This window comes from Oryx dammah, unplaced genomic scaffold (assembly GCF_014754425.2).
Source record: "Oryx dammah isolate SB20612 unplaced genomic scaffold, SCBI_Odam_1.1 HiC_scaffold_9, whole genome shotgun sequence".
In the NCBI taxonomy this organism is placed as follows: Eukaryota; Metazoa; Chordata; class Mammalia; order Artiodactyla; family Bovidae; genus Oryx; species Oryx dammah.
This window is the reverse complement of record NW_024070193.1, coordinates 52,940,122-52,964,438: the sequence shown is the minus strand read 5'-3', so window position 1 is coordinate 52,964,438 and position 24,317 is coordinate 52,940,122. Positions and strand designations below refer to the sequence as shown.

Genomic DNA, 24,317 nt, shown 5'->3' with positions numbered 1-24,317 from the left:
TCAGATATGCAGATGACACCACCCTTATGGCAGAAAGTGAAGAGGAGCTAGCTAAAAGGCCTCTTGATGAAAGTAAAAAAGGAGAGCGAAAAAGTTGGCTTAAAGCTCAACATTCAGAAAACGAAGATCATGGCATACAGTCCCATCACTTCATGGGAAATAGATGGGGAAACAGTAGAAACAGTGTCAGACTTTATTTTTGGGGGCTCCAAAATCACTGCAGATGGTGACTGGAGCCATGAAATTAAAAGACGCTTACTCCTTGGAAGAAAAGTGATGACCAACCTAGACAGCATATTCAAAAGCAGAGACATTACTTTGCCGACTAAGGTCCGTTTAGTCAAGACGGTTTTTCCTGTGGTCATGTATGGATGTGAGAGTTGGACTGTGAAGAAGGCTGAGCGCCAAAGAACTGATGCTTTTGAACTGTGGTGTTGGAGAAGACTCTTGAGAGTCCCTTGGACTGCAAGGAGATCCAACCAGTCCATTCTGAAGGAGATCAACCCTGGGATTTCTTTGGAAGGAATGACGCTAAAGCTGAAACTCCAGTACTTTGGCCACCTCATGTGAAGAGTTGATTCATTGGAAAAGACTCTGATGCTGGGAGGGATTGGGGGCAGAAGGAGAAGGGGACGACAGAGGATGAGATGGCTAGATGGCATCACGACTCGATGGACGTGAGTCTGAGTGAACTCCGGGAGATGGTGATGGACAGGGAGGCTTGGCGTGCTGCGATTCATGGGGTTGCAAAGAGTTGGACACGACTGAGTGACTGAACTGAACTGAACTGAAGAACTGATGGAACATGTCAGTGTCTACCAGTATGGAAGGGACAGAGGTCCCTACAGGCTGCTCCATGGAGACCCTGCAGCCCATCAAGTGTCCCATTGTGTTTTTATGCTAGTTCCCAGGGTTAGACAACTATAAAATCACCAGTGGGCATAGAGTTGCTGGAGGTGGGGGTGGGAGTTGGAGGGGTGGTAGACAGTATTTGGAGGGCTTCCTAATAATGTAAAAAGTCTATCTCTGAAAGAAAGTCATTGCAATTGGCCTCCATACTGAGGAATGGTTCAACAGACTCATAAATGATTACAGGTATATTTCTACTGATGAGGTATAGCAAAGATGAAAAGGCAGGAGTATCTCTCCAGCCTGTTCCAGTGTTCGGCTTTCTATACTGGGCGAATTTGAAGAAAGAGATGAGCAATGTTCTGAGGTCAACAGCTTCTTCCAGACTGCCAAGCAGAAGCAGAGGGAGCTGACTGAGGAGCGGTGCTGCTGAGCTGGCTGCCGGGAGTGGGGGTGGGTGTGTGGCACCTCTTGCTGGTCAGTGTTGAGCAGTAGGGGGGCAGTTAGCCATGAGCAGCTCCCCGGAAGCCCCATGGTATTCCTTTGACTGGAGGGCTGCAAGCCACCACCCTGCCACATGTCCTTCAGACAAGACCTTCATGAACCTGAGCCAGGCTGGATCAAAGCCTTTCCATTGCTCTCTGCTCCCCACCTTGCTTTTCCTTTCTTTCTCCTCTCCAGGCCACTGGTGGGTGGGGATGTCAGAGGTCAGGGCTCAGGAGCTCAGGTTGGTGGGAGGGCTGAGTCCTACTCTGCCCAGAGCACCAGAGGGTACCCGGGGGGGGGCAGACTGTGGGGTGTCCGAGCCCCACCCAGAAACAACTCCACCTCAGAGTAGAAATAGCCTCTGGCCGACAATCCTGGCCGGTGTCTTCCCCTCAGTGGGTCTCTGCCGTGGGGACTGCTTGTGTGGGAATGAGGTCGTTGGGCTCCGGGCTCCAGGTCCCTTCTGGTGTCAGCGGTTGCTTCTGAGAGGAGTAAGGCTGCTCTGTCTATCTCTTTGAGAGGATAGGATTTGCTCCTTGATGAACACTGGCCTCCCGCCTTCTCAGTGATACGTTTGTTCATAATAGAATAATGCTGGTTTTGTTTTTAGAACTTGACAGTACTTGGATGTTACATATAGGTCTTGAATCCCAAGAGGGAATTAGCTGTTGTCTGTCGTTGCCTGATGGGAAGGAAGAACTGTCACGGTTGAATGCAAAGGAGGCGTGCTGCACACTGGCTCTAAGCCAGCCCTGGTTTGCTCTGGGGCGGAAGAAAACCATCAGGAGCTGAAAAGAAAACACACAAGTGGAAGCTGACTACCCCATGGGGTGTTCGCCAGAGCTTCCACTAGATGGAGCCTTCCATACATTCGCATCACTGCTCACAGGTGGAGCCAACATTCAGCTGGAAAGAAAAGCGTTGATGAGGCTATGGTTTCTCTTATTTCAAAGAAGGCCGATGTCAGTGATGACTCCAGCCTTTGTTGGATCTCAGTTGTGATCAATGTCCATCCCCACCTCCCACCCTGAGAATCGCCGTCCCAAACATTTCGTGCCCTTTCTCCGTCCCTTGCCTTTGACTCCACTGTTCCCTTAGCCTTACCAGTCAGTCCTTATTTTGTGCCTTCATTTGGCAAATACCAGCTATTTTCAGGAGCCTTCCTTTATTCCAACAAGCAGAGCCAGGTATGATTTCTGTTCTGTTACAGAATTGTGCTCAAATCTCACTTACTCAGTATTACACTTTATAGAAGTATCTCTCTACTTATACTGCATACCTGGTGCATACTCATTGCATAATGCTGTTCAAATCTTTTTATTCGTTATTTACTTTTATCTTTGGTTGTGCTGGGTCTGCCTTGCTTTAGTTGCGGGGCGCAGTGGCCACCTCCAGTTTCGGTGTGCGGGCTTCTCACTGCAGTGGTCTCCCTAGTTATGCGGCACAGGCTCTAGGCCCGCGGGCTTCAGTAGTTGCAGGACAAACAGCTCAGTAGTTGCGGCTTGCGGGCTCTATATCATTGGCTCAGTAGTTGTGCACAGGCTTAGTTGCTCTGTGGCGTGTGGAATCTTCCCGAACCAGGGATTGAACTCATGTTTCCTGTATTGGCAGGCTGATTCTTATCCACTGTATCACCAGAGAAGGCCTCAAATCTTATTTTCTATAACGCATGTGTCATAATTATCTTCTCGCATTGTCATCTTCTCCATGGGACTGTGAACCGGTGCCCTGAAACATGGGTATTTCCTCTTGAAATCCTCATTGTTCAATATGTAGGAGATGTTCAGGAAATCGTAATCATTGAATAAATTTTCACCTAGGAGAACTGGTCATAGCTTAAATACTTAGGGAAAAAAAATCCCTTGCTTTTTTTTTGTTATTGTTTTTTGCTAGGAAGATTGCACATTATTCTGTTATCATTTATTACTAATTATATTTTCTAGTTGTTGAACTTTTATATCTTTTGCCTACTACTGAAGTCCTAAGTTTCTTTTCTCTTTTCTAATGAATTTTTATTGAAGTATCAGTTCAGTTCAGTTCAGTCGCTCAGTCGTGTCCGACTCTTTGTGACCCCATGAATCGCAGCAGGCCAGGCCTCCCTGTCCATCACCAACTCCCGGAGTTCACTCAGACTCACGTCCATCGAGTCAGTGATGCCATCCAGCCAGCTCATCCTCTGCCGTCCCCTTCTCCTCCTGCCCTCAATCCCTCCCAGCATCAGAGTCTTTTCCAATGAGTCAACTCTTCGCATGAGGTGGCCAAAGTACTGGAGTTTCAGCTTTAGCATCATTCCTTCCAAAGAAATCCCAGGGTTGATCTCCTTCAGAATGGACTGGTTGGATCTCCTTGCAGTCCAAGGGACTCTCAAGAGTCTTCTCCAACACCACGGTTCAAAAGCATCAATTCTTCAGCACTCAGCCCTCTTCACAGTCCAACTCTCACATCCATACATGACCACTGGAAAAACCACAGCCTTGACTAGACGGACCTTTGTTGGCAAAGTAATGTCTCTGCTTTTGAATATGCTGTCTAGGTTGGTCATGACTTTTCTTCCAAAGAGTAAGTGTCTTTTAATTTCATGGCTGCAGTCACCATCTGCAGTGATTTTAGAGCCAAAAAAAAAAAAAGTCTGACACTGTTTCCCCTGTTTCCCCATCTATTTTGATTTAAATTTCTTTGTTATTTAATATAATTTGTGTAAGATATTCATTCAGCAAATAATATTAAGCATAATCCCATGTGTGACATTGTTTTAGGTGCTAGAGATGTGTAGTTAACAACGAAACAAAAATCCTTGCATGTTGGGTAGGATTTTTCTACAAACCATCTGTCCTGAGGGTTTTTAAAATCTTTATTTAAAAAAATCTTTGGCCACTCTGGGTCTCAGCTGCGGCGTGCAGGGCCTTTGTTGCGGTGCACAAGCTGCAGTACTTGCAGCAGTGGGTTTAGTAGCGTGGCTCCTGGGCCCTAGAGCCTGCAGGCTTCAGGAGCTTGGGCTTGAGGACTCTAGCGCAGAGGCTCAGTGGTTGTGGTGCATGGGCTTAGTTGCTCTGGGGCATGTGGAATCGTCACAGACCAGGGATTGAACCTGTTTTCCCTTCGTTGGCAGGTGGATCCTCATCCACTGTACCACCAGGGGAGTCATGTTTTTTGCTTTTTGGTGGCGCTTTGCACCATGTGGAATTTTAGTCTCTTCAGCAGGGATTGAACCTGCACTCCTAGTGAAAGCTTGGAGTCTTAACCATTGGACTGCCAAAGAAACCTCTGACCACAATTTTGGTTAAGTGGTATTTTATGATCATGTCATTTATACTATCCTGCAGTCACTTCCCCTATCAACCTCTTGTATGATACTCTGGAATTATCAGGAACCAGCCCTAATTGTCCTGCGGCTTGGGAACCAGATGACTGGAGACAACCCTTCTGTCTCAAGCCTACAGAGTTTTTCAGCTTGGTCAACAGAGAACTCTTGAAAACTAATCCCAACCTGCTTGCCATATATAACCTGCTCCCTACAACTCTTAACTTGATGTTACTCTGTCCTTGGGTCCACTGGCTATGTGGCCCTGCCTGGCAGCCTGCTCTCATTTTCAGCTGTGAGTTACAGGTCTGACATCAGACCCTGGATGTTTTATCACCACTACTCTGCAGCAGAGTTTCGTGGAGCTCTTCCTGAAGGCCCTGGGAGTTTTTAGCTTCCAGTGTCAGACTTGCAGGGCCCGTATGTGGCTATGGGGATGGTACTTTCATGTGTTTGTTCTTGAAGTAAGGCTTGGTTCACCAGGGGGCGCAGTAGTCTCATGCTATTGCTTTGCGTCCTAGTGAAGGTCTGTGTGATGAGGCTTGTCACCTTGCTTTGGAGAAGGGTTTGCCCTTGGTATTTTTGTTGGTCACCTCTCTCTGGTCAGGTTTCAGAAACTCGGCTCAAAATCAAAAAGATTTTGTCCATGAAATGCATTGTGTCTCTGGCTGTGTTGCCTTGAATGCACCACCTCCCCTCTATGGGTTCTTAAAATGTGATCCTCTGTTTGTGTATGTGTGGGGGTGGGAATATTGTTTAGTTTTGAAACCCTTACTGGAGGGAAAACCTATTTTTTGTTTCTTCAGGACAGTATCATTATTATTTTGCAAACCTTAAGAATGACTTTCTCCAGAACAGTAACTTTTGCAGCTTGGAAACCTGAAACCTGCTTTTAACCTGAATACTGACTGTGATTGTGAAAATTGACTGTGGCCCTCTAAGTCTGAATCAAAATATTTTCTGGACTCCTAATGATGGCTAAGGGAAACATGCCAGGCTCAGCCATTTCAAGAGACGAAGCTAGTATATTCCTGTGTGTTTTATGCAACCTACTAATTTTCACAGCTGGTGCCGTTTTGAACACCTTTCTGGACCAGACACCATGCTAAGTGTTTTACAAACTTTAGCTCATTAATCCTCTCACAATGTCCATGCATCATCACCCCCATTTTTACAGATAAGAAAATTGAGGTTCATATAGCATACACAGTGGCCCTGAAATCCAAACCCAGACTGAGCAGACATATGCCCTAGCCAGCACAGACTCAGACCTCTGACTTACTCACACATGGGGCCAGGGGCCTGTCACACGGCCAGTCAGTCAAGGGAGCACCGACTGGTTTAAGGGACCATCTCCAGACCCATAATGACCAACCACCGCTGATGAGGATTTGGACATCCAGATAGCACCGGCTCTTCTAGAACTCATCACTTCTCCCCCTCCATGGAGGGGTCCACAGAGGCTTAGACAACACACTCAGATGGCCTTGCCCAGGGCAACTCGTCTCTCAAGGCTTCTAATTCCATGGTGGAACCTTCCTCAGGCTCTGCATTTCTAAAAATATGTCCATTTTATAGGTTACTCGGTATGATGGACGTCGACGTATTTGTCAAATTGTTACCCAGTCAGCCCATATGGACCCCTGCTGGGGCCTGGGCCCGGCTGAGGCCCCACCTCAACAGGGAAGGTTCTCACTCCTTTCGGGTTCATGCAGCCAGAGACTAAACCAAAGCTGAGACTGATGTTTACCCAATGGCCTGAGAATGGAGAAGTGGGAGCTGTGCTTTAGAGGAGCTTATTCCCAACATGGCACAACTTTGGGCCATGGCTGGGGGCAAAGGTGTCATTTAGTAGCTGATGTAGTAAAATCAGTGTAGAATGAGACTCAAGGGCTGCTGGAGATCAGATTCGTCTTGGTTCTAACTGATTCCATATGGGTTTTTGTTTTTCTATAGATTCTCTTCTTTGTCTCTGGACCCTGTGACTTAAAGATATGCATTAGCTCCTGTCCACGGGTCTGGTGTCAGCTCTGGCAATAACATATACCTGAGACATTTTTACTCTCTATCTGCTACCAGAGTTCCTGGTAATATTAGCACTGGGAAAGCACAACAGTAAGGAACTGTACCATGCTCAGCATTTAACCTGAGCCCAAGCCAAATATTCCCCCAAGCTTCTTTGTCCATTTCCTTTTACAGAATCTCTGTGCATCTGGTTCTGCAGTTTACCTGTGGGAATATTGCTCTAGCTTAGGAGTCCTCAACCTCAGTACTGCCGGTCTTCCTGGCTGGGTGACTTCATCGTGGAAGGCTGCCCTGTGTGTGGTAGGATTTTAAGCAGCGTTTCCAGTCTCTTCCCATTAGAAGCCAGAAGCAACCCCCCAACCCTAAATAAATCTTCCTCTTTTATACATAAAGCATATATATATAACAAGCATATTTACTATTTATTTGTGGTATTATTATTTATTTTGGCCATGCCGTGCATCTTGGTGGATATCAGTTCCCCAACCAAGGATTGAACCTGGACCACAGCAGTGAAAGCAATAGAAAGCACTAACCATTAGACCACCAGGGAACTCCCCTATTTATACGTGGTATTAAAATATTTTGTGGAGGATTTCCGTGGTGGTCCAGTGGTTAAGACTGCACTGGGGAACTGAGATTCCCCATGCCACATGATGTGGCAAAAAAAAAAAAAAAAAAAAAACAAATATATCATGGGGAGGTGATGATGAAAAAAATGTCTGAAAAGACTCTTTGGGATGGAGTGATTAAAAAAAGGTTGATAAAAACCACTCTAGTTCAATTTTTCGGTTCTTATTCATGCAACTTCCTCAGGAAAAATGACATTTGTGGCTCTTTAAAAAAAAGCTGAACCAAAGAGCCAAGCAGATACACAGAAGGAAATAACAGAGCTGGCAGGGGCCAAGGATACCATATAGAAAAAACTTAGGACCGATGTCAGCCCCTTGGCTATGACTGGTAGGTGAACCCAAAGAAATTCTCAGCCGGGATCACTGTCCAGGGGAAGCGCTGCCATTTCAAGTAGAAGAGGCTTGGGGAAGGGTCTTCCTGTGGCGCGGGGGGCTTGGAGCTGTGTTGCCATGTCACTTACACCAGACTGAGGACATTTATTGACTGTGGTTGCCCAGAGCCTCCGTGTCACTGCCAGACACACACATCTGAATACACTTCCCTGCCCCTAACCATTATTCTTAAATAAATCTGGCTTCTCACTCTGACCTCCTCAGATCCCACTGTTTAGAGAACATATCGTGGCATATCTTGATTGCTGGTCATGGCACATCCAGGATGGGGAAATAACAAACAGCTCGTTGATCCAGAATACAAAGGTCAACTCTACTGCCCATAGCCAGCTAAACTGGAAAAAAAGGTAAATTAAAAATCCAACAAATTTTAAAACATCAAAAAGTTTCTCTCTTGAAAAACTGACTTCCCTCATCTAGCAGAGCACAAAGCTTCCCAGCTTTCAGTTTGGGGAAATGAGTGAGTAACCTGAACCCAAGCGGAGAGTCACTCATTTTCTACTTCTTACTTTATCAAAAAACCCCACTTGAACTCAGCGTGCATAGATGGGTGAGGAAGAGAGCTGGTGTTCACAGGAAGCCACGCGCCCTTCAGAGGCACCTGTCTTTCTTAGTGTACTGCTTCTTGAGCAAGTCGGGCACTGCCTCGCAGACCTGCCTTGGAGCCACTTTCAGAAAAGCAAGGTAAGGGGGCAGACAGTGCGGGGTGCTTAGGTCCTCGGACCTTATGCTGCTTGGCCCACAGCCGTGTGGGTTTTGGAAGCACTGAAAGCTGCCCGACTAGGCAGCTAGCCGATCACTTGGGCAGCCCGGTCATTCTGCTGGTTCATCCCAGTTGGCACCTGTCCTTATTGCTCACACCCAGCCCTCCCAGCCCTCATCTGACTGGCTCTCACATACTTAACAGCGCTTTCCTCCCGCACACATCTGGCTGAAACTATGTGCTCAGAACACACAGTTAATTTTCATTCACCATATATACTTTTCCCCTTCTGGCTTCTATCAAGACTCCCGGCTCAAGAAGCACCAGCCAAATAGGGGCTGCAGAATAATTCCAGACATTTACCAGCTGTGTTGACTTGTTTCTTCTCCTGAGAATTTCCTAACACCTCCTCAGCCTCTCTTATTCCTTTCATTTTCACTGGTAAAATGATGGCGATAGACCAGAATTGTTATTTGTTTGATTGGAATTGATAATCATTTAACACAATTTTTTTTTTTTTGAGAGACTGCGATGCCCCAGGTCTTCAGCATCTCTTTGGAGGAATAAACCAAAACCTCTCTGAGAAACACATACTTTGAGTGTTTGGGTGTGTGGTGGTCAGAGTGGGAGATGGTGAAAGTATGTGGAATTATTGAACAATGTGACAGGGTTTTGATCACGAATATCAGGGTGCCACTAACAAGGATGCAAGGAGAGGAGGCCTTGAGGCAGAAAGCCTCCTGCTTTGCTCTGATTCACATGTGGACATGTGTGTAACTTTCAGAAGATTTTAACCTCTTCATCTGCCAATTTAGATAGGAAATGAGGGTGGTTGTGAACAGGTGTGTAAGGTTAAGATTATAACCTCATCTGCCAATTTTGATAAGAAATAAGGGTGGTTGGGAAGGTAGAGATTTTATTTCTGGCTATGATGTGCTTTTTCTAGATCTATCCTGCTAATTGCCACTCTGATAGGGTTCGTGCATAAAACTGATCTTTATAGGCAGTTCTGATGAAAAGACCAAAAATTTCCCTCAACTTACCCAACTGAATACGGCCACTTTCCATAGGGCCTGGGAAAACACAGTTGCTGCTTTAGTGGCAGGTTGGCCCAGGCGTGGCCAGTCACCCAGCCGGGGAGTCCAGGTGCATCCCAGGTAAGACAGCGCTCCAGAGCAAACATAGGACTTGGGTGTGATGTGCTGGGGCCCGCCTGTACCAGCGCTCAGGAGCTGATTGTTATTCTTCAGAAGTTTTGTGGGGCAGCTGGTGATTTGACCTTTGCCCTGGTGGGGGTGTTTGGGCTTCCCCAGTGGCTCGATGGTAAAGAATCTGCCTTCGATGCAGGAGATGTAGGTTCGATCCCTGGGTGGGGGAAGATCCCCTGGAGGAGGGCATGGCAACCCACTCCAGTATTCTTGCCTGGAGAATCCCATGGACAGAGGAGCCTGGTGGGCTACAGTCCAGGGGGTTGCAAAAGAGTAGGGCATGACTGAAGTGACTTAGCAAACACACCTGGTGCGGGTGTTTACACCGTGGAAGCCAGCAGGGGCCACACAGCGGAGCCCCCCGGCCCCACCTCCTCACCCTCCCAGACCTGGTTCACCTGCCGCACGTCACTGGGACTCGGGGCCCAAAGAATACATTCTCTGTGTGGCTGTGTGGTCTTCGGAAGACACTTAACTTCTCTGAGGCTTTCGTGAGTCATCTACAGCACAGCTCAGTATGGTTACCAGAATACCAGGTTTTTATTGGGAGGGGTGTGAGCACAGGAACACACGACTGGGATTGAATGCACAATACCAGTGAACATGTTCTGAAATCTGTCGAGTGCAAAGCACACAGAAGGAATAAGAATTTTTATACAAAAGCAAGAGGTCAATCTGGTTCCTTTTTAGCCTGATGATTTACCTATGTCATCTCTGAATTTGGGGCATTACAATCTGAAGGGGAAACATGCATAGATTTTTTTGTTGTTGTTGCTTTCATGTCAGAAAGGTGCAGTACTGTTGGGCAGGTCATCTGGTCTTGTAATTCCTGTGAGTGATTTCAGTAAATGCCAGACTAGCTTTCAGAAATACATCCTTGAAAAACAGCTCATTGAAAGAAGGTTTTACTTCTCCCACTTACAAATGGGAGAACCAGAGCTCCCAGCAGAGGGGCAGGAAAAATGGCAGAGCTGGAGTTTGGTGTCTGTCTGCCGCCAAAGGGCAGGATTCCTGCACTGTGGCCGACTGCTCTTCAGTTCAAGGACCTGAGCCCCTCAATGCCAGAAGCTTGGGAAGAGTGTCTGATGATCTGGGCAAAGCAGCTGTGCTCTGCACACAGCACCGTTCTGATTTGTTTCTGTTCTTATAGAAATCTGTTGGCTCTTCCCCTCATTAGGGTCTTCTGATTGGGCTCAGACTTGCCTTGAGGAGCCTGTAAATCTGAAAATGAACCCCACGGATATAGCAGACACCACCGTGGATGAAAGCATCTATAACAGTTATTATCTCTATGAAAACATCCCCAAGCCTTGCAACAAGGACGGCATCAGGGCATTTGGGGAGCTCTTCCTGCCCCCACTTTACTCCCTGGTCTTTCTCTTTGGTCTGCTTGGAAATTCTGTGGTGGTCTTGGTCCTGTTCAAGTACAAGCGGCTCAAGTCCATGACTGACGTGTACCTGCTCAACCTCGCTATCTCAGACCTGCTCTTCGTGCTCTCACTCCCTTTCTGGGGCTACTATGCTGCAGACCAGTGGGTGTTTGGCCTTGGCCTCTGCAAGCTAATTTCTTGGATATACCTGGTGGGCTTCTACAGCGGCATCTTCTTCATCACACTCATGAGCATCGACAGGTACCTGGCCATCGTGCACGCCGTCTTCTCCCTGAGAGCCAGGACCTTGACTTATGGGGTCATCACCAGCGTGGCCACGTGGTCAGTGGCTGTGCTCGCCTCCCTCCCAGGCCTCCTGTTCAGCACGTGCTACACTGAGCGCAACCACACCTACTGCAAAACCAAGTACTCTTTCAACTCCACGAGGTGGAAGGTCCTGAGCTCCCTGGAGATCAACATTCTGGGGCTGGTGATCCCCTTGGGAATCATGCTGTTCTGCTACTCCATGATCATTAGGACCTTGCAGCACTGTAAAAACGAGAAGAAGAACAAGGCCGTGAAGATGATCTTTGCTGTGGTGGTCCTCTTCCTGGGGTTCTGGACCCCTTACAATGTGGTGCTCTTCCTGGAGACTCTGGTGGAGCTGGAGGTCCTGCAGGACTGCACATTTGAGCGACACCTGGACTATGCCATTCAGACCACAGAGACCCTGGCTTTTGTTCACTGCTGCCTCAATCCTGTCATCTACTTCTTCCTGGGGGAGAAATTTCGCAAGTACATCGTACAGCTCTTCAAAACCTGCCGGGGCACTCTGGTGCTCTGCCAGTACTGTCGACTGCTCCCAATGTACACCGACACTCCCAGCTCATCTTACACGCAGTCCACGGTGGACCATGATCTCCGCGATGCTCTGTAAAAACTGGAAACTCAAGAAACAGTTAATAAGCTTTCCAAGTTGAGAGCTTATTTAAAATTGTATCAAAGTAACAGTTTCCTGAACAAGTACAGGGGAGAAGAATTACATCCACTGCAAAAAGTAGGGCTTCTCACCCGGCAGTCACGTTTTCTTCCTGCCAGGTACAAGTTCAGCGTGACCGGAGCTCACCTGGACCGAGGCATCCTTCCTTGCTGCGCCAGGCTTTCCTGCAGGGATGGGTAAACCTGAGGAGGCTTCTGAGCATGCTTCAGTGAGGAGAGAGATGATTTGGGGACGGGAAGACCATTCCCTTCCAACCTGAACTCATGGGATTCTTTAGAGGGGTTTGTAGAGAATTGACTGGGGAAGTAAAGCGCTAATTCTTGCTGTGAAAATGAGGCCTTTAAACTTCTACTAGCTTCTGTGAAACAATATAGAAATACTTTGGCATACTGTCCCAGTGTTTTCCTAATCATATTTCTGAAGCACAGTGTACTCCATGAAGCCAGGTGTCTGCAGAAACAAATAGTAAAGGAATGAAATTAGATCTGGATTCTTTTATTGTGAAGGATTATTTGTTAATGAAAGCCAAATTTCCAGTGCTGATAACAAGTATAAGCTTAAGAAAGCATTAGAATGGTCTGATTTCTAAACATGAAATGCAAGGCATTAACAAATCTGAATGTAACTTGTGGAAATTCAAACACAGTTTCATATGCTTGTGGTGTGTTTTATTTTCATTAATACATGAGTATTCAAATTTAAGAAATAATACATAGGCCCAGATACATTTATCTGGGGTCTTTTACTCATTTACAAACATTTCCTTCAAAACCAAAAAATAACAAGGACTAATCAAGTAAGAAGACAATGCTTCCTTAATCATTTCAAAGTGCCTGCATAAAGTAAGGCAAAAATAATCCACTAAAAGTTAATGCTGATATGGCATAAAAATGACTTCCAAAAAATTTGGAATTGTGAAAAGGGTCATCTTTTAAAATATTGGCCCTGCTTCTTAACTTTTGGATGATTCAAAATTTCAATCAGTCACTTCTTACAAGTCATTTAATTTATGCAATTAATCATTAAGAGAACTCTCTGTTCTTACAGCCTTAATCAGAATTAAGATTTACAAAGTCTAAGGATATCTGTAATTGCTCCAAAACAAAACCTATTTTGCAAACTATTACCTGAGCTAACCAGTTTAAAATGCTTCTGTAAATTTACACATTATTGCATGCTTTCCATTTATAAAGAATGCATTTCGAGAAAATTTATTTTCAGAAGGTGATTTTTAACAGGGTAAGTTGACATTGCCTTTCTAGAAATACAATAAAAGACAATAAATAAGCCTGTGTATAGTTTTTCCTGGTTATGTGTATGTTTGGTCTCCCACTGGGGATGAGTATCTGAGCTGCTAATGTTCCTGCTGTCTGGCTGGATCATCCGTGCTACATGTTATAGAAGAGATCCACGTTTCTGAGAGGAAGAATTAAAGGCTTCAGTGTTAAAATAACCACTTGGGATGGAGAAAGGAGTCACTACTCATCATCACAAAAGTGCTTGGGGATGAGAGTAGATGAGGAGTGGGGACAGGAGGGGTTCCTGGGCAGTCCTTAGAGAACCCCACGTGACGTGGCAGGGTCTGCAAATTATACTTCTGTGTTTCCTTGTGCGTCTGAGCCATTATTTTCCTCTCTTAGCCTTGGTTTCCTCTTATCTGTAAAGCAGAATAGAGTTCAGAGTGATTGCAAAAAAGGATGAGTACTCAAAGTATCTATGTTCCTTGGTCATAAAGTGTGGTTTTGAACTTCCCAGCCAGTGGCTGCCTCCCCTTTCCTCTTAGAGCTTGCAGTTTCATTCAGTTAATCAGTAGGAGACAGAAATGTAAGGACACCAAAAGACAAAGACTAACCAACAGGGTGTTACTTAGTGTAAAACATCACATCTAATGCTCACGAGGCTGCAGACCACACAGCTCCTGCGCCCCATCTGAGGATGGGCTCACCTATCACCTCCAGGACCTCAGGGCCTCCCTTGCTCCACAGTTGGGAGCTGTCCCTTCAGGACGGGAATTTAGAACCTCTGGTGATACCTAAACATAACCCTGTCAGTTCACTGGAAAGAAAGTTCCTTCCCCTTCAGTAACAAACATAGAAACCCTAGCTTGATTTCTACACAAAGTTTGGTTTTGCTTCTTTTTTTTAAAGGGTGCCAGCAACAACAATCACCAGCTACCCAAGAACCAAAAAATTATACTTCCAAAATCTCTTGATGTTGATTCTGCAAAGAACAAGAGCTGTCCTACATGTGCCTCTTGTGACAGAAACTCTTTTTAAGGTGGGTGTAACTGTATGTTTTCATTAGGACCATTCTTCTCTTGCTGCACCATGTCTAGCTTCTGGGGAACAAAGTTCAGTTCAGCTCAGTTCAGTGTCCAACTCTTTGCGACCCCATGGACCACAGCACGCCAGGCCTCCCTGTCTATCACCAACTCCCGGAGTTTACCCAAACTCATGTCCATCGAGTCAGTGATGCCATCCAGCCATCTCATCCTCTGTCATCCCCTTCTCCTCCTGCCCCCAATCCCTCCCAGCATCAGAGTCTTTTCCAGTGAGTCAACTCTTCACATGAGGTGGCCAAAGTACTGGAGCTTCAGCTTTAGCATCATTCCTTCCAAAGAAATCCCAGGGTTGATCTCCTTCAGAATGGACTGGTTGGGTCTCCTTGCAGTCCAAGGGACTCTCAAGAGTCTTCTCCAACACCACAGTTCAAACGCATCAATTCTTCGGCACTCAGCCTTCTTCACAGTCCAACTCTCACATCCATACATGACCACTGGAAAAACCATAGCCTTGACTAGATAGACCTTAGTCAGCAAAGTAATGTCTCTGCTTTTGAATATGCTATCTAGGTTGGTCATAACTTTCCTTCCTAGGAGTAAGCATATTTTAATTTCATGGCTGCAGTCACCATCTGCAGTGATTTTGAAGCCCAAAAAATAAAGTCTGAGACTGTCTCTACTGTTTCCCCATCTATTTCCCATGAAGTGATGGGACCAGATGCCATGATCTTCATTTTCTGAATGTTGAGCTTTAAGCCAACTTTTTCACTCTCCTCTTTCACTTTCACCAAGAGGCTTTTTAGCTCCTCTTCACTTTCTGCCATAAGGGTGGTGTCATCTGCATATCTGAGGTTATTGATATTTCTCCTGGCAATCTTGATTCCAGCTTGTGTTTCTTCCAGTCCAGCGTTTCTCATGATGTACTCTGCATAGAAGTTAAATAAGCAGGGTGACAATATACAGCCTTGACGGACTCTTTTCCCTATTTGGAACCAGTCTGTTGTTCCATGTCCAGTTCTAACTGTTGCTTCCTGACCTGCATACAGATTTCTCAGGACACAGGTCAGGTGGTCTGGTATTCCCATCTCTTTCAGAATTTTCCACAGTTAATTGTGATCCACATAGTCAAAGGCTTTGGCATAGTCAATAAAGCAGAAATAGATGTTTTTCTGGAACTCTCTTGCTTTTTCCATGATCCAGCGGATGTTGGCAATTTGATCTCTGGTTCCTCTGCCTTTTCTAAAACCAGCTTGAACACCAGGGAGTTCACGGTTCACGTATTGCTGAAGCCTGGCTTGGAGAATTTTGAGCATTACTTTACTAGCATGTGAGATGAGTGCAATTGTGTGGTAGTTTGAGCATTCTTTGGCATTGCCTTTCTTTGGAATTGGAATGAAAACTGACCTTTTCCAGTCCTGTGGCCTCTGCTGAGTTTTCCAAATTTGCTGGCATATTGAGTGCAGCACTTTCATAGCATCATCTTTCAGGATTTGAAACAGCTCAACTGGAATGCCATCACCTCCACTAGCTTTGTTTGTAGTGATGCTTTCTAAGGCCCACTTGACTTCACATTCCAAGATGTCTGGCTCTAGATGAGTGATCACACCATCGTGATTATCCGGGTCATGAAGATCTTTTTTTGTACAGTTCTACTCAAACTCGATTAAATAAAAACCTGTCACCTGCTTCCCAGGAGAAGGAAGAATGCTGCTTGATGTATAGACCTTTATGGAGATTTTTCACAAGAAACTCTAATGACACTCTGGGACATTTTATGCAATGATTTCTGACTTGCTGGGAGTCTGTCTTGTACCACGCGGAATGGTAGGTAATGGAGAGGAGGACAGGATAAAGGAGTGAGCTCTGCATGTATAGATTGTAACCTGAGAAGGGAATACACAAGTACAAGATCAACTAAGAAGCAAGCAGGACAAATACAATAACAGTCACAAACAAAATGCTTCAGGACCCCAGACGAAGAAGGAATCAATGTCAAATGTCAAACTTCAACTAGCTTTTGAAGTTGGCCTTGTAAGAGGAGCCTGATTTTGGTGAATGGAAGGGAGGAAGGACATTCTAAGCTGGTGAAATTGCACATGAAAAGGCAGACGCTGTGTCAAGACTGCCCCTTGTGGTCAGGGAGGGGTGAGTGGGTTTTTGTAGTTAAAGTGAAGCGGGGTTGGGTGGGGAGAGGAGCCAAAGAGGAAGAGCTGAGACAAAAGAAAACTTAGGGACCTCATTTTTGGCGGTGGTTTTGAGCTCCTGGGACAGCAGCCCTCCTACATCAGGCTGGAGGAGACTGTTGGGGTTGTGGGGTGCTGTCCACACACCCTGTGCAGAATGAGGAGTACTCACCCCGTCCGCCCCAGGAGCGCTGACACTTGGGGCTCTCGGCTGGTCTCTTCAGGACTGTCCTCCCAGGGGGGCAGCTCACTTCCAGTGCCTGAGTCTTGAGGGGAAAGAAACACTTGCTCCCTTGCTTTAATCTGGGCCATGCTGACAAGCCATTCCAACCGCAGAGCTGCCCATAAGAGTAGCTGAGCCTCTGTTGCTGCTGCATTGTGGTATGCCCAGTCCTGCTTCCTTCATGCCCTTACAGAGGTTGTTCCCGAGAGGACTCCCCATTAAGTCTCCTGTATGCTCATCTCAGAGTCTCAGGGTCTGCTCCCAGGGACTCAGGTCTAAAATGGGAATTCTGGAGCATCACCTAATATAACTGGGATTGACCCCAGATGTGGGAAAATGAGGAGGCACAGAGTTTGCATCAGGCTGTCCATTCATCACCCTCTGGCTAGCAACCCCACTCGACTCTTGGTTCATATGCTTCCTTTAGTCAACCTCGCCTTTTCTGTCATAAGTCACCTGCCTCAAACCCGGAGCCATCATCCCTATTCTGTTATGGTAACAGCTCAACTCTACCCTTGGCCATGAGGTCCTGTATCTGCACTGGTCTGTGGCTTCCTGGATTCAGATGAACCAGACCCAAGTTCCATTCATTTCTGGGGTCATGATAACTTCACTCCTGAATGGCCATTATCAAAAAGTCTGTAAATAGTAAATGCTGGAGGGAGTTCCCTTATGGTCCAGTGGTTAGGACTTTCACTTTCACTGCTTTCAATGCCAAGGTCTGGGTTCCATCCCTGGTCGGGGAACTAAGATCCCACAAGCCAAGTGGTATGACCAACAACCACAACAACAAAAATGGGGAAAAAATAACGCTAGAGAGAGTGTGGAGAAAAGGGAACCGTCCTACACTGTCGGTGGTAATCTAAATTGGTGCAGCCACTATGAAAACCTGTATGGAGGTTCCTTAAAAAATGAATAATGGAGCTGCCATAATCTAGCAATCCCAATCCTGGGCATATATCCGGAGAAAACTCCCACTCGAAAAGACACATGCAGCCCAGTGTTCATAGCAGCACTATTCGCAATAGCTAAGACATGGAAGCAACTTAAGTGCCACAGATGGATGGATGGTGATGTCGTATATATATACATACACAATAGAATATTAGCTGTAAAAAGAATCAACTAATGCCATTGGCAGCAACATGGACGGAACTAGAGATTATTTTACTAAGTAGGTCAGACAGAGAAAGACAAATATCATACGATGTTACATGTGGAATCTAAAAAAATGATACAAATGAATGTATTTACAAAACAGGAATAGACTCACAGATGTGAAAAACAAACTTATGGTTAACAAAGGGGGAAGGGAAGGGGGAGGGATAAATTAAGAGTTTGGGATCAAAATACACACACTACTACACATAAAATAGATAACCAACAAGGACCTAGTCTATAGCATAGGCAACAATCTTCAATATCTTGTAATAACCTGTAATGGAAAAGAATCAGAAAAAGAATAGATATATATGTATAACTGAATCACTTTGCTGTACACCTGAAACTAAGACAACATTTCAAATCAACTATATTTCAATAAAATTTTTTAAAAAATACTTTACTCCTTAAAAGCTTCTAATGGCTTCAAATTCCCCTTTCAGAATATCAGAACTCTACTAACTATTTTTGAAACTCATTTCAGCCTTCTCTTTATGTAGATAAGGTTGGTTTTATTATCCCCAAGCAATTGAGTTCAGGGGAAACAACATTTTAATAATGAAGTAAACCAGCTCCAGCAACAATAACCATCACCTAACTGCTTAGTAAAATGCCTAGCACAGAGCAGTTGTTCAATTATTTTTTAGTGAATGAGTGAATTTCCTTATCTCTTAATTAAGTACTCTATGCTGGCAACTCAAGTTTCTATTTCACTACACAAAGTTCACCAGTCCTCTCTCCAAAATCCCCAATATGTTTCTAATAAAACTTTGTGTGACAGAGTTCAAAGATTGATTGACTTGCCTCCTAGTTCCAGAAATTAGTGGGTGGTCTTTGGGTCAAAAATGACTTCATTATGACTTTTGGTATGAACAGAGTTGCAGAAATCTGCATTTTCATCTTCTCTGGGAAATTATAAAATATCAGCAAGAAGAATGAAAAACCCCCCACAAACTCCAATTTCAATCAAACTTGGAGAGAGAAATACTTTTCAGAGCCTAAAATATATATGAAAGGCCTACTAAAAGCACCTGATGCCAGGCACAGATGTGGAGAAAGCGTACGGCAGTGACAGAGCTCACAGTCTCTGCAGGAACCCATTTCCCATAGGGAGAGGTTTACTGCCAGGAGCAGGAGCTGGCAGGAGCAGAGCTTGAATCAGAAGCCCTCCGAGGCCCAGTTTGGTTCAGAGGAGGCAGATTTGCTCAGTTTCAGATCTGCAGGCAGAATGCAATCTATCTCTGTGGCTATAGAAGAGAGTCACTGGATTGTGCAAACAGCTTGCCTCCTGGAAAAGAACGGACACCCTGCCTCAAACACACGCATACTCATACTTAACAATTCAAAGAGCGACACTCAGAAAAATCATACTGACTATAATCAGGATAGGAGTACTATAGAAGTATAGGAATATAATGTTTTATTACTATCATCAAATATATTTATCCCCAGCTTCCCTTGTGGCTCAGCTGGTAAAGAATGCCTGCAATGAGGGAAAACTGGGTTTGATCCCTGGGTTGGGAAGATTCCCTGGAGAAGGGAAAGGCTACCCACTCCAGTATTCTGGCCCAGAGAACTCCATGGGGTCACAAAGAGTTGGACACGACTGAGAGACTTTCACTTTCACTTTCTTAAAATGCTTAACAGGGTACTCCTGAGATATTTTAGCTCAAAACAGAAGACAAGAACGCCTGCTATCACTGCTGCTACACGCTACCAGGCTTTGAGATACCAGCTCCTTCCTATTTAGTGATAAATTAGAGGTTTAAAAATTTGGAAAGAGGGATATTCTACAAAATATCTGACCAAGATCCTTCAAAACTGTTAACATCAGTAAAAACAAAGAAAGTCTGAGAAATTGTCCCAGACTAGAGGAGCCTGAAGAGACGTGATGATAAAATGTAGTTGTGGAACAGAAAAGAACATCAGCTAAAAACTAAGGTCATTTCAATAAAGTATGGACATTAGCTGATAATAATGCCTCAATATTGGTTCATTCAGTATAACAAATGTATCACGCTAATGTAAGGTATTAGTAATAGGGAAAATGGGGCATGGGGTGTATGGGAACACTCTACTTTCTTCATAATTTTCTTTTATTCTTCCAGTTTCAGTGAGATATAATTGGCATACAGCAGCATATACATTTGGGCTTCCCAGGCATCTCAGCTGGTAAAGAATCTGCCTGCAATGCAGGAGACCCTGGTTTGATTCCTTGGTCAAGAAGTTCCCCTGGAGAAGGGATAGACTATCCACTTCAGTATTCCTGGGCTTCCCTGGTGGCTCAGAAGGTAAAGAATCCACTTGCAATGTGGGAGACCTGGGTTCGATCCCCGGGTCGGGAAGATCCCCTGGAAGAGGGCATGGCAACTGACTCCAGTATTCTTGCCTGGAGAATCCCATGGACAGAGGAGCCTGGTGGGCTACAGTTCATGGGGTCTCAAAGAGTCGGACACGACTGAGTGAGATGGATACTGTGTAAGTTTAAGGTGTACAGCATGATGGTTTTAAAAATATTTATTTATTTGGCTGTCCCAGATCTTAGTTGCTGCATGTAGGATCTAGTTTCTTGACCAGGGATCAAACCTGGGCCCCTACATTGCGAGCATGGAATATTAGCCACTGGACCACTAGGGAAGTCCCCAGCATAATGATTTGACTTACATAAATCATGAAATGATTAGCATGTAAGTTTAGGGAATATCCATCTGCTTATAGAGATATGAAATTAAAAAAAGGATACCAAAGATATTACATAATTGGATATATTCCCCCACACTGTCCATTTTATACTTGCTACTCATATATTTTGTAACTGGAAACCTGTACCCCTTAAATTTCTTCACCTGGTTTATTCATCCCCTACACCCTCGCTTCTGTTTCTATTTTTTTTTAATGTTTGTTCATTTCTTTTGTTTTTGTTCATTTATTCTCAGGGTTTCCCTGGTGGCTCAGAGGTTGAAGCGTTTGCCTCCAATGCAGGAGACCCAGGTTCGATCCCTGGGCTGGGAAGATCCCCTGGAGAAGGAAATGGCAACCCACTCCAGTATTCTTGCCTGGAGAATCCCATGGACTGGTGAGCCTGGTGGGCTGCAGTCCATGGGGTCACAAAGAGTCGGACATGACTGGGTGATTTTATTACTTACTTATTCTCACATCCATACGTGACCACTGGAAAAACCACAGCTTTGATTCGACAGACCTTTGTTGGCAAAGTAATGTCCCTGCTTTTTAATATGCTGTCTAGGTTGGTCATAACTTTTCTTCCAAGGAGTTAGCGTCTTTTAATTTCACGTCTGCAGTCACCATCTGCAGTGATTTTGGAGCCCAAAAATATAAAGTCTGACACTTTTTCCATTGCTTCCCCATCTATTTGCCATGAAGTGATGGGACCAAATGCCATGATCTTAGTTTTTTGAATGTTGAGTTTTAAGCCAACACTTTCACTTTCCTCTTTCACTTTCATCAAGAGGCTCTTTAGTTCCTCTTCATTTTCTGCCAGGGTGGTGTCATCTGCATATCTGAGGTTACTGATATTTCTCCTGGCAATCTTGATTCCAGCTTGTGCTTCCTCCAGCCCAGCGTTTCTCATGATGTACTCTGCATATAAGTTAAATAAGCAGAGTGACAATATACAGCCTTGGAGTACTCCTTTCCCGATTTAGAACAAGTCTATTGTTCCATGTCCAGTTCTAAATGTTGCTTCCTGACCTGCATACAGATTTCTCAGGACACAGGTCAGGTGGTCTGGTATTCCCATCTCTAAGAGTTTTCCACAGTTTGTTGTGATCCACACAGTCAAAGGCTTTGGCATAGTCAATAAACAAGTAGATGCTTTTCTGCAACTCTCTTGCTTTTTTCATGATCCAGTAGCTGTTGGCAATTTGATCTCTGGTTCTTCTGCCTTTTCTAAATCCAGCTTGAACATCTGGAAGTTCATGGTTTATGTACTGTTGAAGCCTGGCTTGGAGAATTTTGAGCATTATTTTGCTAGCATGTGAGATGAGTGCAATTGTGTGGTAGTTTGAGCATTCTTTGGCATTGCCTTTCTTTGGAATTGGAATGAAAACTGACCTTTTCCAGTCCTGTGGCCCCTGCTGAGTTTTCCAAATTTGCTGGCATATTGAGTGCAGCACTTTCACAGCATCATCTTTCAGGATTTGAAATAGCTCCACTGGAATTCCATCACCTCCACTAGCTTTGTTCATAGTGATGCTTTCTAAGGCCCACTTGACTTTCCATTCTAGGATGTCTGGCTCTCGGTGAGTGATTACACCATCATGATTATCTGGGTTGTGAAGATCTTTTTTGTATAGTTCTTCTGTGTATTCTTGCCACCTCTTCTTAATATCTTCTGCTTCTATTAAGTCTATACCATTTCTGTCCACCCATGTTGCACAAATGGCAAGATTTCATTCTTTATTACGGTTGAGTAATATTATATTATTTGCATATCTTAACCTGTGAACAAGTGAAAGTGAAAGTGTTAGTTACTCAGTCATGTTTAACCCTTTGTGACCCCATGGACTGTTTGTCCATGGAATTCTCCATGCAAGAACGCTGGAGTGAGTAGCCATTCCCTTCTCCAGGGGATCTTCTGACCCAAGGATTGAACCCGGATCTCCTGTACTGCAGGTAGATTCTTTACCATCTAAATCACCAGGGAAGCCCATCTACCTGTATCTATATCTAAATCTTCTAAAAAAGAATATTTATACATATATACCTGAATCACTTTGCTATATACCTGAAACTAACACAAAATTGTAAATAAACTATACTTCAATAAAAAAATAAAGATGGGATCATAAATCAAAGGAGGGACACAACAGATTTACTTAAGGAGTAGGTCAAGTTGGACTGTTATCTGGGAAAAAAAATTAAGCTTGATTCATTCGTCATACGTGCATGGTTGAGTGGCAAATAGATAAAAATTAACTGTAAAAATTGGAACAATATAAGTTCTAAATGGAAACATGGAAGAATTTCTTCATAATTATGGCACAGGCAAGAACATTCTCAAAATTCAGAAGCCATAAATTCAACCATGTGAAAACAAAAATAGGCATGATGAAACATCACCAAATAAAACTCAGAAGACAAGTGACAAACTGGAGTAAATATGTATATGCAATTGAACTATTTTTCTAACTGCTAAATGGCAAAAGAATGTTTGCTACATTATTCTCAATACTTTTCTATAGGTTAAATCATTTAATAAAAAATTAATTAATGTATATTATGGAATATGCCATTTAAAAAAAGAATGGCTTCCAGCTATAAACTTACTACTACTCACAAAAGTTCATGATATATATTGTTATTTTTTTTTCATTTGTTTGGCCATGTGGCTTTTTGTGAACACAAGCACTGAAAGTGTCTGGTCTTAACCACTGGACTACCAAGGAATTCCTGTAACTGCATTATAAAAACCTGGAATGACAAACCTAAAACTTAAATCCCAAACTCTTATTCATTTAAAATTTTTCTAGATTTGTTGAGATATTATTGATGTTAGCCATTTCTTAAAATTATTTTTAATTAAAAAAGTTTATACAATTTGAAAATATGTATTTACTTGTTTTTGGCTACGCTGGGTCTTCACTGCTGTGCATGGGCTTTCTCCAGCTGTGGCATGCTGGCTCAGTTGCTCCGTGACCTGCGAAACCTTCCTGGACCAGGGATCAAACCTGTGTCCCCTGAATTGGCTTTGGCAGGCGATTCTCAACCACTGAACCACCAGGATGTCTTTTATCCATTTTTATAGAGGGAACAATTATACTACTTTACAATTTCTAGGCTTCTTTATTTCTTTAAACAAACACGCCTTATTTTCACAGCCTGCCAAAACAATCAGGATCTCCCCATTTTAGAAAAATAAAAAGAGGGAGGCCTTGCGATTGGGGAAAGTTGACTAATGAACCGCAGAGAGAATCTAAAAAGTAGGGCTCCCAGGTGAGGTGAGCAGGTGGTTGCTCATCCTGGTATGATACCTGCCTACAGAGATAGGTACTTTGAAGAAGATGCTGATGTCAGTCGTGGGATGGGAAGCAGAGTTTGCATATGAGATGGTTACAAGATAACTTGTGGGAACCTGCCGAATGTCTGCATTCTTTTGATCTCACAGGAGATAAGCCAAGGCTCTGCCGGGAGCCCCGCCAGGCAGGAAAAAGCTCTGCACCAATGCTGGACTGTACAGCCACCTCTCCATGGTTGCCTTGGTTTGAGGGATTCCTCCTATTTGTAATGACATCGCTACAAAAACATCACATGCAAATAAAGTGAATGGTGGTTCAAGTGGTGCGTTTTGTGGTCTCGCTGGGCTTCTCTTGGGGGAAGGACTGAGGAGGAGTTTGAGACGGTTTGCACAGTCGACAAATAGTGAGCTTATGAGGGAATGGATTTAAGCTGAAAATAAAAAATCATCTTTTGAAAGCTTCTTGAAGGTTACAGACATATTGAGTCTATCACAGAGAAGACTTCCAATTAAGGTGCAACAGAA

The 24,317-nt window shown here is 44.3% G+C and overlaps 1 protein-coding gene, 1 long non-coding RNA gene and 1 other non-coding gene across 3 annotated transcripts; 2 read left to right on the top strand and 1 right to left on the bottom strand.

Annotated features, from left to right (window-relative positions):
- The first annotated feature begins 8,207 nt into the window (after nucleotides 1–8,207).
- CCR4 (C-C motif chemokine receptor 4) lies at nucleotides 8,208–13,255 on the top strand. The gene is made up of 2 exons (XM_040246313.1): nucleotides 8,208–8,370; nucleotides 10,775–13,255. The coding sequence occupies exon 2, from the start codon at nucleotides 10,825–10,827 to the stop codon at nucleotides 11,902–11,904; it is 1,080 nt and encodes a 359-aa protein (XP_040102247.1). The 5' UTR covers nucleotides 8,208–8,370; nucleotides 10,775–10,824; the 3' UTR covers nucleotides 11,905–13,255.
- Nucleotides 13,256–14,025: 770 nt separating this feature from the next.
- On the top strand, nucleotides 14,026–24,110 carry LOC120867863. The gene is made up of 2 exons (XR_005722047.1): nucleotides 14,026–14,244; nucleotides 23,943–24,110. It is a non-coding gene; the product is annotated as an uncharacterized LOC120867863 (long non-coding RNA).
- Nucleotides 14,112–14,241, bottom strand: LOC120868516. Its single transcript, XR_005722257.1, has one exon. It is a non-coding gene; the product is annotated as a U11 spliceosomal RNA (small nuclear RNA).
- Nucleotides 24,111–24,317: the final 207 nt, after the last annotated feature.